The sequence below is a fragment of the Dermochelys coriacea genome, chromosome 20 (assembly GCF_009764565.3).
Source record: "Dermochelys coriacea isolate rDerCor1 chromosome 20, rDerCor1.pri.v4, whole genome shotgun sequence".
Lineage (NCBI taxonomy): Eukaryota > Metazoa > Chordata > Testudines > Dermochelyidae > Dermochelys > Dermochelys coriacea.
The window spans coordinates 8,313,400-8,329,950 of NC_050087.2; the positions used below are offsets into that span (position 1 = coordinate 8,313,400).

At 44.1% G+C, this 16,551-nt stretch overlaps 2 protein-coding genes across 2 annotated transcripts; both read left to right on the forward strand.

Moving 5' to 3' along the window:
* The first annotated feature begins 179 nt into the window (after positions 1-179).
* Positions 180-7,229, forward strand: LOC122458328 (maestro heat-like repeat-containing protein family member 2B). The gene is made up of 5 exons (XM_043506393.1): positions 180-287; positions 4,366-4,488; positions 5,437-5,590; positions 6,045-6,143; positions 7,123-7,229. The coding sequence occupies exons 1-5, from the start codon at positions 180-182 to the stop codon at positions 7,227-7,229; spliced, it is 591 nt and encodes a 196-aa protein (XP_043362328.1).
* A 334-nt stretch (positions 7,230-7,563) lies between these two features.
* Positions 7,564-11,196, forward strand: LOC122458363 (maestro heat-like repeat-containing protein family member 2A). Its single transcript, XM_043506793.1, has 4 exons — positions 7,564-7,706; positions 10,234-10,326; positions 10,802-10,871; positions 10,989-11,196. Exons 1-4 carry the CDS (start codon positions 7,596-7,598, stop codon positions 11,108-11,110), a joined length of 396 nt encoding a protein of 131 aa, XP_043362728.1. The 5' UTR covers positions 7,564-7,595; the 3' UTR covers positions 11,111-11,196.
* Positions 11,197-16,551: the final 5,355 nt, after the last annotated feature.

A 16,551-nucleotide genomic window follows, 5' to 3' on the forward strand; every position in this document is an offset into this window, starting at 1 on the left:
AGGAAGAGGATTTCCATGATTCTCAGGTCTACTTCTCACAGTGTTTGGGCTCCTGCAGAATCTTTACTGGATAGTGAATTAAAGAGGCCAGCACCAATTTCTATTATCAGTGGTAACCAGCCGAATCCTTTTATTTAATTTCAGGTGTTTACAATGAGGTTGTTTCCCTCCTGGCACATATGGATGACCAAGATAAGGGCAAAATTGCCCTCAGGATTGCCTTTATAGCTGAGACCAAGCTGGCTAGCGTTGTGACAACTCTGCTAGAGAAACTGCAAAAGGATGAGGTAGGGCAGTTTCATGAAATTATATCCGCTTTCCATGCGTCCATACCAAAGTCTGCCTGACTTCATGGAGGTATCAGGGAATGCATGGGGGTAATTCAGTATAGAACTTGGCCTGGCGCACCATCATTAGAATCTGTATTCACCCTTCTGTCCTCAGGCATAAACTCATCATGCAAAATGCTGTTGTTACAGATCAGGATGATATAATGCTCTATAAAGAGAGTATTGTCCTTTTACACACAGTGGAGTACATGGGCTGTAGATAGTAAAAGTACATGATAGGACTAGCAATAATCTCTTCTAATAATACTTTGCCCTTCTTTAGCATCTTCATCCACAAATCTCAAAGCACTTCCCTAATACTAATGAATTAAGACTCAGAGCACCCTTGTGAGAATGGTAAGCATTATCCCCATTTATGGATGATTTGTGTCACAGGGAATTAAGTAACTTGCTCAACACCACTTAGCAAGTTAGTAAAAGAATGTGAATAAAACCCAAGTGAACTGACTCCCTGCTCTAAATCCTAGCCAACATTCCTTTATTATGATGACATATTATTGAGATTATAGCATTGAAGGGACCTTATCTATATATTTTCTACTGGGGGAATTCTGCAACAAAAAAATAAAAATGATACACACAATATTTAAAAAGTTCTGCAAAATTCTGCATATTTTATTTGTCAAAATAATACAATATAATTACACCCATTCAAATTATTTTGGTTATTTATTTCAAAATACCTGTCAGCAAGTATGTCTGTATCAATACAGACAACAAAAAGGATTCAGGAAATGTTTTTTGACAAATAGATTCCTTACTATGCATATTAATACAGAACTCTGAGTAATAATTAATTTAAACTCAATACAGAACTGTATTTTTTGCATCGCTTAGCTGCAGTGCAAAGGCTTGGTAGAGTCAGGGGTAATGGAGGAGCTTGGGGAGAGGGAAGTAAATTGCTGGGAAGGAGCCTGCGTGTGAACTTGGAGGGTTGCTGGGTAAGGGTGGGAAAAGTATGGAATAGTTTTTTTGGGAGGGGCGGGGAGGAATTTTTAGGCAGCTCTCCTCATGCAGACCCTGTCTGATCCCTAACCTCTCCCATTCAGTAAGGCACATCTGCCCCTGTCTCCATGTGTTCCTGCACCCCCATGGGTCCTTGCACCCCCTTTCCACGTGTCCCTCCATCCCCACTCAGACACCCACTCCCACCATCCCCATGTGTCCCTGTACCCCCTTCCCCCGTCCCCATGTGTCTCTGTGCCCCCACCCAACCACCCCCGGTCCTTATGTAGCTCTGTAACTCCTCCCTCATCACTATGTGGCCCTGAACTTCCCTCCCCCTCTAACCCTGTGCCTCCACTCCCATTCAGCCCCTGCCCCAGTCTGTGCTCCCCCACTAGCCCTTATGAGCCCCTGACTGACCCCACCCCAGCATCCCACACTGTCTGTCTCCCCATAGCCCCTGTCTCCTGACCTGGCCCGCTGGGAAGAAGACAGGCTCTCTCTCTTCCTTCGCTGATTGGGAGTTGCTGCTTTGTTCTATTGCCACAGCACCCTTTGGTGGGCAAAAGGTGGAACGACAGCAGCATTTCAGCAGAAGCTTTTTACTGTGCAAAAAAATAAAAATATGTGGGGCTCATTAATTATGCATGTGCACAGTAGTGCAGAATTCCCCCACGAGGAATATTCAGACCCCTTTTTTCCATTGATTAATACTTGCCTCCAACAAAGCCCATTTCTCTATTAAGGGCCAACACAGAAGGCATTTTAGTTTCCATTAAAGTACTAGGAGGCCAAGACACACAGTTCAGTTCAGAACCGAACTGCTTGTCTTGGCCTTCTACTCCTTTAATTATTTGAATTATTCGATTAATTATGTTAATTCATTTGATTAATTACTTGAATTACGTAGTGCTTATGTACTGATAAATTATCAGTGACAATTTTCAATTAAAAAAATCCTCCTTACATTTAAAAATTAATGGAAGGAGCTTCTCCCCAGTGGAGCTGTCTGTTATGATTGCAGTTTGCAGAAGCAGGCCTTTTAAAGCAGAACTACTGGACTGTTTAGCCAGTCAAGAGATTTGATTGGCTTTGAACATTCCAAAGTGGTTTATGACCTTGGCATGCAGGTCACATAGATGTACAGACTCACAGGAGACACAGATGGAAAAGACCTATTGGATCATCCAGTCCATTTCCCTGCTAATGCAGGAGCATTCCCAGCAGCCATTTTCCACTGTTTTGGCCAAACTAATTTGAAAAGCCCCAAAGGACTGAACTTCCGTTACTTTCCTAGGAAGACCATGTCATAACCTAATAGCCCCATCTCACAGTTGGGGCATTTTTCCTGTTATCAAAGTCTAAATTGTATGTCCTTTTTTAGTTTAACCCATTACTCCTACTTTTACCAAAATGTATCATCCTAAAAAATTCCTCTCCCTCCTTGGTGTTCACACCCTCCAGATAGTTGTATGGTATTATCCTCTCTCTCTCAGACTCATCCCCTGGCCGCATCTGACACAGACAGCTCTTTCCGTCTGTCTTCAAAAGTAGGGGTCTGCTCGGGCCCAATTTTTAAGCCCAACCTGAACTGGCCCCAGGCCCAGTCACCTCACCCTGAGAGGGTTGAATCATTTTCCATCCTGGTCCCAACCCTTCCCCTCCAAACGGGATACTGCCCCTGCATCCTGCTCATGGAGCTGCTGCAGTGGCCACTATGTGCAGCAATGGCTCCATCCTCTGACACTGCCCCTGCTGCGCTGGGTCTGCGCTGCAGAGAGAGAGAGAGATGCTGTGAGTCCTCAGCATCCTCGCTCCACAGTGCGTGCAGCGCAGGAAGGAGGTGGTGGCTGGCAGGAACACGCAGTCACGGTTGTGCCGATCCCAGGGCGAAAGGAGGAGAGCCGACCAGAGCCGAGCCCAAGAGGGTCCAGTTGTTTTCTCATCCAACCTGACCTTGAGGCCTGTGGTCAGGTCCCCTAGGATTTGGATCAGGTTGCAGGGCTCTATCCAGAAGTCACTTCTGCCAGCCCCCTGCATTCTTTTTTGCTCTCGCAGGAATAACTTCCCATTTGTTGATCTCTCTGTGAATATGGTGCTAGAAAACGCACTAATCCAGATGCAGTCACAGCTCAGCTGAACAGAGAGGAACTGTTGTCTTCCTGCTTTGTGCCACGATCCCTGTGCATAAAAAGACCCAACTCACATGGCTCTTTGTGGTAGCCATCACACCTTGCATATACCTGTTGACTTTGTTTTTCACTGTCACCCCCAGGGCACTTGTTGCTTCCCACTTTTCTCCCTCCCATTATGTCATTTACTTCTACCTCCTTTCCAGATGTGCTAGTTTGCAGTTTTCTGAAATGAATCTTGTCCTCTGCTCAGCTTTTTAATTTCTCTATGTCCCTCTTTATTTTTTCTCTGTCCCAACTGATCCTACAACTCCTCCATAGTTAGTATCATCTGTGAATTTCTACACTGATGGGCCTCATAAAAGACACCTTCGAGTGTGCTACGGTCAGTATAGATCTAACTGCTGAGCTAATTGCCTCTAGGAGCTGTTGAGGACTTACTGCAGGAGTTGGGTATTTTATAATTCCACATTCACAAATTCTGTTTGAAGTGGATAGAGCAAGGGCAAGGTGCTCATTTTTATTGCTTCTTTTAAATAAATGAAACTAAGTAAGGGGGCAGCGAAGGGCGCTTATTCTGGCTCTTTTCTCTCCAGGAAGATTAAACTATGTCAATTGCTCGGCTGCTTCTGAAGTGCTGCTAAATGCGGTGCTTGTGGAGGGCACGGCATGTTTTACGCCAATTAAGCCAATGGATTACTTGTGTGAGCATGCAGGCTGAGGAGTCAGTGTGGCCTAGGGGATAGGACTCTGGCTAATGACTCAGGAGACATGGATTCTCTTCCTGGCCACGGACCTGCTCTGTTATGATAAGACTTGGGCTAGTCATTTCATGTTTGGATTGTAAGTTCTTTAGGGCAGGGGCTTATTAGCCAAATTACCGTATGGTCATCAAGAAAAACTTTTCCCAATTCTTCTCTTTTATGTTTTGTCCCCAGCAAAACAGAGTAGACATTTACTGTGTCCTGGAGAAAGTCTTACAGCAGGACACCCAGGGCCTAGAGAGAAGGCTACTGAAGAAAATAATGACACTAGCCTCAAACCACATGAGAGACACTCAGGTAAGTTAGCAAAAAGAAAAGGAATACTTGTGGCACCTTAGAGACTAACAAATTTATTAGAGCATAAGCTTTCGTGAGCTACAGCTCACTTCATCGGATGCATTTCCGATGTAAGTTAGTTCTCCCGAGATATTAATCAAAGGATCCAAAGCTTTAACTAATTAAAACTCTCTTTTTTGGGGGTAAACTATATACTGAAACGAAAATGTATTCTTCTGTTAGAGGCCCACATGTTCCTCCAGACCAAAGCCCAGGTCCTAGACTGCACTTGTATACATGCATAAGATGGAACAACTCACATGCTGAAAGTTACACATGTGCTTAAGTGCTTTGCAGGATCAGGACCTGAGACACGATCTCAGACACAGAGACAGGCCTATGGTGTCTTAACGAACAAGTCTTTTCTGAAGTCTGCTAGGAATTTCATTGTTGATACTGATTTTATGTGGAAGGCGCACTGATACTATAGCAATAAGTGGCAGTATAAAGCCCTAAGACAGACAGAATCTGAGCTATCTCCAAAAGAAGCAGCATTGGATTTAGAATATAGTTTGCCGGCAGGAAAACCCATAGAAAAATCCATCTCTTGTTCCAAAGGAAGTCAGCCTCCTTTTTGGGGACAGTTTATTTTAGGAAAGCTCTCTGAATATCTTGAAGCTGTCCAGTCTGTGTCTCACTTACCGCCTCAGGGAAGGGCAGGGAAAGGTATCATGTGACTACGGTCACCAGTCATCCACTACAAGTAGCTAATAGTGAATAGTCTAACTAAGCAGCTTGCAAACAACTCAAAGGCTGAAAACTGTTTAGCCAAATGACTATCCACAGAAAGTTGGGTTGGTTCATTCACAACTTGTGCACAGAAATAAGGACTTGACTCATGTAAACAACTCTGGCTAGTGCAACCGGCTTCAGTCACCTCAGTCTCTCTCTTTTTCTTTTTGTTTTTAGGAAGCAACAAATGAACTAAAAGTGGCAGCTAGCAACACCTTAGTGACTCTGGCACGCTGCTATTTCAATGATGTCATGTACGAGCTGGTGTATCATCTGGCGCTGCTTGAAGAGTTTATTTTCATTACGTTGGGCAACCTGTCATCAGCCTATGGTATGGTACTTCCCTCTTTTCTTTCAAAGTTATTGTTTTTCATTTAAGGACAGGGGATTACGCTCACTACCTAAAAATGTTACCGCTAAACAGAGCTCTGTTTGATTGTGTGTGGGTGGAGAGACACAAGATTAACTGCTGTTGTTAGTTTTGGCTTCCAGATCATGAGCCATCCAGCCGGAGGTGCAAGCTCTAATTTATGCCCCTGAGTGAAGTTCCTTAAGGATGGGAATGAGTGGAAGATCAGGTCTAGTGGAGTTCTTCTCCACCCCGCTTCCCATCCCACCCCAGTGCTCTCTCCCCTTACTCTGGGAGTGAGTTGGGCATTGGGCACAGCTGTACACTGGTGGAGAAGTCCCATAGCGTCCTGCCCCACAGTGTTTCTAAGTGTGTTGTAAGAAGGTGGAGAGCAGGTGATTGTCTGTCTTCCTTCTCTTCTGGCCTTTCTCTGCAGCACTTAAGTGTATCCCTTTTGTGGGAATGATCCTGAACGTCATGATCTCCATGTTGGAGTTAGTCAAGGACAGCAGGATGAGACAAGCATTTTGTAGTGGTAAGTGCCAGCATTTTCTGTAGGTGCCCCAAATGGATATTTAGAGGGTCTTGGTACAGATTTAAGTGACTGACCAAGTTTGCAAACAGGCCCTGAACTGTGCTCCCTTCCCTGGATTGCCCCAGGTGCTGTGTTCCTTGGCTCCGTGGCACTCAATGAAGTTGAGAGTGCTCCTTACTTTGCAGGAGGTGCTGAGCATTTGTAAGTTCAGGCCCTTTATGACTCACGCATATCATTTAAAATAAACAGACACAAAGGCTGAAGCTGCCCATCTGCCAGGAGGCTCTTGGGGGAGGAGGTGAAGGGAGCAGTTTTCATTACTATACATTTTAAAATCCCCTGTTTCCCACTCCTCCAACCATTCTCTCTCCTTAGTTTCTTGCTCATCATCTCCTTTCACCCTCTTTCTCTGTCTTCTCTTCCTCTCCACTTCTCCCTCCCTTTGCTTTTCTGGTGATGCTCAGTAAGGGGTTAATCCTGTGCCATTGAGGGAAATGGGAATTTTGCCATCCACTTCATAGAGAACAGGATTGGGCCCTAATTCTTCTTAGCAAGGACACTAGATACACCTACCTTTAGGGCAAAGTGCTCCCCACTACCTTCAAATCCCAGTAAAGCCAATGGCAGTTAGGGGCACTGAACATCTTTCAGACAAACTGTAACTCAAGACGAAATCATACAGTGTTGGAGTTAAATAACTCCAATAACTGCAGAGGATGCAAGGCTTCAGATGATGGTAATTGAAAAAAGATGGAGAGATGTACAAAGAAAAAACCCTTTTAAGAAACAAGAAATGGAATGGGGGAAAGAGAAATAGCTCCAAATTGATATGGGATTTCAGCATCTAGTCCTGAACTGAGCAGTAGCTGCCATGGAATTGGAGTAAATGATAGGCCTTGGAGTCTTCTCTGATAAAGCAACTTCTCCTCATTACTAATATATCCTTTATACATTGCCTGTCTTCTCTCCTTCTATGCAGTTCTGGAAAAATGCTCAAGGGCAGTAAATGTATATTTTACGAACTGGGAAAAGTGCCCATTCCCCAGAATGGATGAATCACAATTCTGCGATAAAAATGGATTCTAGTTTTATTCACCTAATGTGCAGATGAACACGGGATAGTGGGCTAAATTAATTCCTGGTCCATTCAGTCCCAGTGGAGTTACAGCAGGGATGAGTTGGCCTAGAATACATACTAATCTGGGGAAATATTTTACCTGGTCTAGTTGTGAGGTGCATTCAAATATAATCCTGAAACCAACCCTACGAGTCCTGGTTCTTTACCAGGAAATATTGAGATAGGATCGTTCCTATACTGGAACAAGGGAAGTTGCACTCATTAGAAGTAGAAAAGGTGTGCCCACTGGAAGATACTGAATGAATTCGTAGGAACATAAATTCTGTGTCTCATCTATGCAGCTCAAGCAGGCCATCATCAAAGCCCTTGGTCCCATGATTAGCATCCTGCTACACAAAAAGGAGCAGCAAAATCAGATATTTAAAGAGATCTCATGGCTCCTTGAGCAATATAAGGAGGAAATTGATGTTTTTCACGTCACCACGGTAAGGTATCACTCATTAAGGTAACAGTCTCTGTGTGTGCATGTATGAACTGCAGGAGGAATTTGCTGCCAGTGAGGTTTCCTGGTCTAGATAGTGACTTGTTAGATAATAAATATACACACAAGTTCTGGGTTTATACACATGGTGAGCCAGGCAAGAAGATTTGTAGATAAATGCCTCTTATGAAAAGCATCCTCTGTTTTCTGGGGAGGAGAAGGAGGAGATAAAAAACAAAACACCTACACACCCTCCAACAAGATACTCCCTCCTTGTGATTTGCCAGTACATCCTGTCAACTCTGTCTCTCTTTTAGATCATAAGCTCCTCAGAGCAGGGACTGCCATATGTTGTCGATGGTCGGTACCAAGACAACTGTCAATGGTTGAAATTTAATAATAAGGAGGCTTGAGGGTCATTGCTTTGGATTATAGAACTAGATTGATATAAAATCATTGCTTGTCTATTTCATCTACCATTCTATGCAGTGCTGCTGTAGCCATATTGGTCCCAAGATATTAGAGCGACAAAGTGGGTGAGATAATCTAATTGAAGATATTGTCTCACTCACCTTGTCTCTCTATTTCATCTACCCTCAGTACCACATGAGCAAGAAATAAGAAGCCATATTCTGTCTTCAGTGGGGCTACACAGTTGTAAACGAAGTCACGAGACAGCTATAACTTCTTGGTAGTGATATTTACTCACCATCTGTCTTGGTTGAAGCTTTCTAGTACAGAGTATGTGGTCACTTTGGGGGTTGAAATACCCATGATTTGGAGGGAACCAATGCATCATGGACTTGTTTGATAGCATCAGGGCACTACACAACTGCGTAAACATAATAAAATATGTAAATGGCATCAGAGACATTCTGGAAGCTTCAAGCAGCAAAGGAGAAAAGTGTTTAGATGTAGGAAGGAATTAGATTTTCACCTTTTTTTTTTTATCAGTAACCTGGCAGAGAACATAAAATCATCACTGATAAAGTTGGCAGATGAGATAAAAATGGGGGAGTGGTAAATAATGGAGAGGACAGCTCACTGTTTCAGAGTGATCTAGATCACTTAGCAAACTGGGCACAAACAAACAATATGCCTTTAAATACGGCTGAATGTAAATGGATGCATCTAGGCACAAGGGATTTAGGCCACACATACATGTCCAGTTCTAGTGCCCACAATTCAAAAAGGGTGTTGATAAATTGGAGAGGATATTGACAGAAGAGCCACAGTGATGAAAGGATTAGAAAACATGCCTTACCGCGGTAGAATCAAGGAACTAAGTCTCTTTAGTTTAAGAAACAAAAAGTAAAAGGGTGTGTGATGGGTTTACCTACCCCACATTGGTTCAGCGGAGGTTAATCATACTTTGTGGCCTGAGGAGGCCATGCCCCCTCATCTCTGCTGGGCATGCTTCAGCTGAACCCAGGGTACAAAAGAGAGCCGCTCAGCTCAGGCTGGGATGGCTGCCGAAAGGAGCAAAGGCGCATTGCAGGCTCCTGCAGAGAGGCCAGCCGGACTATTACTGCAACTGACCCCCAGCCACCCAATGCCAGAGATGGAGGAGAGACCCCAGAATCCCTGAGACTCCCAGCTGCGGAAGACCAGGTGGGAAGTAGCCTAGCTGGACTAAGCTTTGATCCAGTTGAGGTAGCGGGCTTTGACTCAGCATGCTTTGGAAGGATCCCCGCTGAGTTGGTGGCAGATACCCCTGCGGCAAGACAGGGCCCTGGGCTGGGACCCTGTGGAATAGGTAGGACCCAGTGGAGAAGGGCTGGCCACTAGGCAACACTTCCCTTTCGCAAAAGGTGGTTCTATCGACCCTGGCCACTAGGCCGCATTGCCCTGCTGCCAAAGGTGGGTCTATTGACTTTGGTCACTAGGCCGCACTGCCATCCCTAGAAGGGCAGCCCAAGTGACTCAGGCTGTTGGGTCACGGACCCTCACCCAAGGGCTGCTGCACTGATCCCGACCATTAGGCAAAGCTGCCCTAGGAGCCAGGACTGCTGTGGTGACTAGGGAGACTAGGCCAGTTGGGCTGCTCCAGATGTATTTCAATTCCTCCACAACCTGATACCACCCTAACGGGGTGGACCTATCCTGTGACAGGGTAACTTAATTACAGTCTATAATATCTTACATGAGGGACTCATATTATATAATGGGCTCTTCAGTCTAGCAGAGAAAGGTGTCACTTGATCCAATGGCTAGAAACGGAAGCTAGACACATTCAGACTGGAAATATGGCGTACATTTTTAATGGTGAGATAATTAACCATTAGAGCCATTTACCAAGGGCCAAGGCGAAATCTGACCATTTTAAAATCAGGATTGGTATGTTTTTCTAAAAGCTCTGCTCTGGGAATTATTCTGGGCAAGGTCTATGGCCTATGTTATACCAGAGGCCAGACTAGATGATGGCAAGAATCCTGTCCGGCCTTGGAATCTAGGAATCCCCTGAATCTGCTTCAGTCACTACATATGGCTCCTTTGTGTGCCCACCATCTGACTTTCGCCCTCTGTTGCAGAGTCTGAGCCAGGTCTTGGAGGTCTCTGGTGAATATAAGATCCCTCTACCTAAAGGGAAGTTTCAAGCCATCTGCAGTGCTCTGCACAACCAGGTGAGGGGTGGTTTTGCTTGGATCCCTTGAGCTTAGGCACAGCAGATCTGAAGCCTATTAACAATACAAAAATCGATGGAATGATAGTGCAGAGCCTGGGGACCTCCTCATGACTTACTGATTTCTGCAGGCTCAAGAGTAAGCAGGGAGCAGTCTCATTTTCTTAGCTAATATCCAGTTCAGTTTGTAAAGCAATTTCACCATAAGCCAATTATCAGGGGGAGTCAGAGTTGCAGAGTAAAAACTGTGGCTGTGTCTTGATTAGGTCAGCTCTGCTGCTCAGAACACTTTAGCTTCTCTTCTCTAATGTATTGGTCATTGTGTTTGATTTTTGCTGTGCACGCAGTACCATCTCCCTGGGGTTCAGACCTCTATTTGGACAAGTAGGAAGTGGAAGCTTAGAAATTAATTGAACATTTTTCTTTTCAATTGCGTCTGATTAGTTTTTCTTTGACCATTTCCCTTCTTCCCACAGATCTGTTCTCCAGCTAAGCAGCTCAGCATAGAAAACCACAAAGAGCTGTTCCATTGTGTACTTCTGCTAGGTAAGGGGAAGAGACTCTGAGTTACACAGTGGTTTCCTTGTAACTTCCTTACCTTTGTGAGGTATGGTAAGAATAAGAGTTCTGCAGACAGCGAGGACGTGATTTTTTCCCTTGCAGCCCGTTCTTCTCCGGATGAACTGCTAGCATTTCTACACGAGCAGCTGGAGATTGAGCATGAGGCTGTTTGTGTGGCGTCTTTAGATCTCCTGAGAGCTATTGTTGGTGCTGACTGTAAGTAACACAGGAGCAACTGTGCCAGCTGCCCTCTTGGCCGACATGCTGAGGGTTGAGTTGCAGACATCCAGAGCTAAAAGCTTGAGCTACTATAGATTGAGCTAAAGAACCAAGGCTTTGTAGGCACGGCAGGGCTGTAACAGACTCATCACCTCTGCAACTGGGGCACAGAGGCTCTAGAACACAGTCACCAGTGGTTTGGAGATCCACTAAGGGACCAAATGCTGCCCTAAGTTACCCCCATATGGCCACACAGAAATCAACAGGTTCAACTAAGTGCTGAATGTAGCCCAAGATATTTGTCAAGGTCTTTTTCAACGTCAAATACAGAAGTTAACTTGGGGTTCATGCATGTTAACAATAATCAGATAAAAATAAAATAGTACTCCTGACTCGAGAATTGTAAGTATTATACACTATAGACTAGATTCTGAGTTCTGTTATACTGGTGTAAACACAGATTAACTTCAGTCACTTCAGTCTATCAAACTCTTTTATAATATTTCCATCATGGTAGTAGGATGGCACTATTTAGAGAAATGGAATTACTTTAGATTTACACTGGTGCAACTGAGACCAGAATCTGGTCCTATGTTTTTCCCACTGATTCTGTAGAGGAGAGAAGCTTGGTACTATTCTTAACTAGGGCCCTTTGAAATCCGGGATTAATTCCAATGTGGAAAGCGAGTGTGTGTGGAACAAAGAAGTACTGTACACCTCTCCTTATCTTTCAGTGCCTGAGACAAGAGTTAAAAAGCTTCTGATTGTGAGGCAGTGAAATCCACTCTCAGTGATCAGAATGCTACGATAAAATTGTGTGTGGAACAGTGAAATATTTACATTTTTTTCAATGTTATGGGATGAATGGATATCTGGGTGGAGCTTTCATTCAGATCCCAGATGAGAGACTGCAGAATAGAGAAGGCATGTCATTCTCCTGCCTGTGTTAAATGTATCCATGTTTCTAATCTAAGGAGACAAAATCAAAAGTGTAAGGACTCTCATATCCTATCTCCTATTTCAGGCAGAAGGGATAACAAGAACTCTTGTGTGTAATCTCTACCCTTGCAGGTGAGGAAGGCAGCTCTTCATTTCATCAAGACGCTGCTCAGTTCAGGAAGTGTGGAGAATTGTGCAGCATGGGATATGGTAGCATATGTTTTCAGTGAGTTCAGTGTGTCCACCAGCAAACTGGTAAGGAGAGTCCTTAACACTTAGGACTCGGTCCGACCATTCTTGCATGCTGATTGCTCCCCTTGACTTCAGTGGGAGTTTTGACTCCAGGACAGCTGGACTGAATGAATAGAGCCAGAATCTGATCCATTATATTGGTGTAAAGTCAAGGTAACTCCACGGACTTTAGTGGTGTTACTCTGGATTTATACTAGTGTAACAGAGACCAGAATCTCACACTGGGTATTTCCATTTAACAGAGTTATTTATGCTGCTCAAACCTCTGATGAGTCATTGAAAATTCTGAAAACACCATTTTTCAGTGAAATGTTCTTGTACAAGGAAGCACATCTTTTTGTTTTAAATAGACTCTCCAGAAAACAGAATGAGGCCTTGTTCTGTGGCTGTCGAAGCATACCTAAGCTATCAGCAAAACACGGAGGTTATGCAGGCTGCATCACAGACTGTCAGGAGTCTGGAAAAGCTTGCTGCATATTTCACTCACTACATGCTCTACTCTACATGCACTAGTTTAAAAATATCTTCAATCTGTATTTCTATCCACGGACACAGCTACGGGCTCCAGACACTTTGTGCTCCATGACTGAATCATGATATGTATTAACAAACAGTTCAATTTGACAGTAAGTTGTTGAAGATCTTAGCTCTGCCTGGCCCCTTTTCTACAAAGTTGGAGCTTGTGGCAATACTCCTTAAGGACCTTTTTTTCGGACATACACACTCATCTTAAAGAAGGCTGCTTTTTCTCATCAGGCCAGTTTTGGTCTCCTTTAAACTGAAATCAGTAGAGAATTAGGCCCTTTGATAGAATCACACTCACTACACACAGAATGACCAAGCTGATGGGGGCATCAGAACAAAGAGATTGGATCCCCCTGGTTCTGCATATTTATTTCCCCTGGGCAGAGTCTGAATGTTTTTCCTCAGAGAGAAAAAGATGAAACAGTTTTTCAAATTTTAAAAAATTTAACACTGTTGGGGGAACTCTTTTTTGTTCAGTGAATCATTCCCTTCACTTTAGGGTTTTCCTAAGCCTGGGATCTGACCCACCAGTTCAGTGTTTCTATTATTCTCTTCCCTTCAGACGTTTGTGCACTTCCAGTGCAGTACAAAAGCAGGCATAGGTCAATGTTCAAGATGGTTTTGTAAGAGAAGGACACTGATTCTATTGCCAGAGTCTTACTACTAGCGAATAAGTTCTATATAGCTATCTCACCGCAGGGTACAACACTTCTCACCCAGGATGTTCAGGAAGAAAGCACGATCCAAACCCTGTGCATTGACATCCTGCAATGTCTGGACACCTCAGTCCATGGAATGACCCAAATAAGTGACCTGTTGCTACTGCTTCTTGAAATAGGGACTTCTTCCTTACGTTCCTTGTACCCCTCCACAAGGAAGCTTTCTGCACAGTCAGAATAATGGAGGATCAGCATGTCAAATTCATGTCAGGGATGATGTGACCCCTTCATCATGGAGTAAGCGGTTCACATTAGAGAAAAGATATAAAACAACTTAACTGGAAGGAATCATGTTGCAGAGATAGTCTCTTAATTCTTTCCACTGTCTGAGTGCAACTTCCCCTGAGATCCCCCATGAATACTTCTGAAATGTAGAGTTGGTGATCCTGGATTTGAACAGATATTGGGGTTGCAACTTTGTCTTGTATAGGTCTGTCAAGTTGTGGGTGAGCTTATGGTAAATAATATGCTAAATATCTCCACAATGCTCTAATGCAGGGAAAGAGGATTCATCTCTGGGTGAGAGCCCAATTGCTCACCAAACAAGGTAGTGTCTTTAAAAGACAGAGTGAGGGGGCACCGGACAGGTAGAGTGAGATAATGGGGAGAGAGAGAGATGAGGTGATAGGTTAGGGAAGGGTCAGTGATGAATAAAAGGAGAAGCTACATAACAGGGAGGGATTCAGACAGCAGGATACTGGAGGTGGGGGAATGGAAATAGCTCTGTACTGAACAGTCTCACTCTTCTCTGCCAAGGCTTCTGGAGTATGTGGTGCCAGCTCAGTACACTGGTACTTTGAAGCCTCTCTGCAGATGCCTTAGGGAACTGGCTGAGAAAAAGCAGCAGGAAGAAGAAGCAGCTGCTTGCCTCGACTACAGTGGATGAGGTTTATAACAGAAAGTCTTTCATTTCTTCTCTCCAGGCACTATGAAATGAACAGGTTCAGTCTGCTCCAGTTTTCTCATCTGCAATCAGGAGGCTAAAACGAATGAGGGATGGTCTTCTGATTACAACACGGCCATGGGAGGGAGCTAGGAAATGTGGGTTCTGTTCCCAGCTTGCCACCAAAATTCTGATGTGACCTTGGGGAAATCACTTGATCTTTCTCTCTCAGCTTCCCCACTTGTGAAATGAAGGAGTAATTAATGCCAACCTCACAGAGGTGCTGTGAGGCAGAATTCATTCATGTTTGTGAAGCATTTTGAAATGCTCAGATTGAAAGCACTATGGAAATGCAAATTATTATCAGCTGTATTCAACATTGGTGGGCATGTTGGAAATGGATAGGTGAAGAACATCAGCAGGACTCTCTGCAAAGCCTGGCATAATTGACGCTATTCTGTTTCTTTCCCTAGTGCAACTCCCTACACCCCAGGGGCTGCTGGTGCGACTCCTGGTGAGTAGACCATGAGAATAGGTTTTCTGTGGAATGGGACAGTTAACTATACAAATTGGTTTTATAACTAGATGCTTGACTTAGGCTTAGGAATGTGTATGATTGGGTCTGTCTCTCTCCGCCCTCTCCTGAGACACACTGTACTGCATCCTCCTACTAGCTAGAATGCTTTCTTCTTCAGGAAAGCACTGCAGTAGAAGCAATAACTCTATTGGATGGTCTCCACAATGAGAGTCTCTGAAATATTCCCTCCTTCAGGAACAAACTGGTATTGTGCTGACAAAACTTAGCCTGTTCTTTCTCTCTCATTGACAGGTAGTAGCCTCATCCCTTTATGAAAGAGAAGGATTAAACTCGATAAGTTTATGGAGGAGATGGTATGATGGGATAACATGATTTTGGTAATTAATTGATCTTTAAATATTCATGGTAAATAGGCCTAATGGCCTGTGATGGGATCTTAGATGGGGTGGGATCTGAGTTACCCAGGAAAGAATTTTCTGTAGTATCTGGCTGGTGAATCTTGCCCATATGCTCAGGGTTTAGCTGATCGCCATATTTGGGGTCAGGAAGGAATTTTCCTCCAGGGCAGATTGGAAGAGGCCCTGGAGCTTTTTCACCTTCCTCTATAGCATGGAGCATGGCTCACTTGAGGGAGGATTCTCTGCTCCTTGAAGTCTTTAAACCATGATTTGAGAACTTCAATAGCTCAGACATGGGTGAGGTTTTTCGTAGGAGTGGGTGGGTGAGATTCTGTGGCCTGCATTGTGCAGGAGGTCGGACTAGATGATCAGAATGGTCCCTTCTGACCTTAGCATCTATGAATCTATGAGGACACGGGTGTGCTGCCTTGCAGTTACTAAAGGCTCTGCACCAAAATATCCATGCAGCAGTGGGTGAGATGTGGGTAGTAAAGATACCATCTCTGCTGCAGTTCATTGAAGGTAAAGTGCTAGTTACAAGGAGTGTGGTCCATGGAGCCTAGAAAGGAAGCCAAAAAATGCAGCTTCGTATTGACGTATGTTGTGCCATTCCTGTTGCAGTACATGGGAACAGTGGGGAATTGAAATTGGGCTTCTAGGCCCACACTTTTCCTTTATCTGGATAACTTTGAACCACTGGGGTAAATCCAGAGTTGAACCACTGAGGCCAATTCAATCAGGGCAGAATCAGGTCAGGAAAGTTTCAGCTGAATGAAAATTTTACAGCAGTTTCCCCCACACCTTTGCTAAGTTATTATTTGGGAAGGTCAATACGCATGAAGCTGGAGGTTAGTGAAAGATTTGGGGATTACATATAGAATATGATTTTGCAAACTGACTTTTTCTAAAAATTAAACCCCATGTTTACTTTCAAGGGGGATTCAATTTAACCCAGAGTTTTTCTTTCTGTAAGGAAACCTGAGCCATAAAAGTGGGTGCCCTAGGGAGAATCTAGGTATTGTGGGGCTAATAATGTCTTTCACCAATTTTACAGTGGTATGACTCTATTGACCTCCATGGAAAAAACCCTTCAGACAGTGTAGGCTGCATCTACATGATGGGGTTATGCCAGCAGAGCTCCAATGATGTAGCTGTGCCAGTCTAGTCTCTGTGGAGTAGGACAGACCCTAAG

What these genes read in the sequence shown, in the direction of transcription:
- LOC122458363 (XM_043506793.1), top strand. Translation starts at nt 7,596, where the DNA reads ATGATTAGCATCCTGCTACACAAAAAGGAGCAGCAAAATCAGATATTT. An exon ending in ATGTTTTTCACGTCACCACG is followed by an intron (nt 7,707 to 10,233) that starts GTAAGGTATCAC and finishes CCTCTGTTGCAG; the next exon opens with AGTCTGAGCCAGGTCTTGGA. An exon ending in GCAGTGCTCTGCACAACCAG is followed by an intron (nt 10,327 to 10,801) that starts GTGAGGGGTGGT and finishes TTCTTCCCACAG; the next exon opens with ATCTGTTCTCCAGCTAAGCA.
- LOC122458328 (XM_043506393.1), top strand. Translation starts at nt 180, where the DNA reads ATGGATGACCAAGATAAGGGCAAAATTGCCCTCAGGATTGCCTTTATA. An exon ending in ACCACATGAGAGACACTCAG is followed by an intron (nt 4,489 to 5,436) that starts GTAAGTTAGCAA and finishes TTTTGTTTTTAG; the next exon opens with GAAGCAACAAATGAACTAAA. An exon ending in CAACCTGTCATCAGCCTATG is followed by an intron (nt 5,591 to 6,044) that starts GTATGGTACTTC and finishes CTTTCTCTGCAG; the next exon opens with CACTTAAGTGTATCCCTTTT.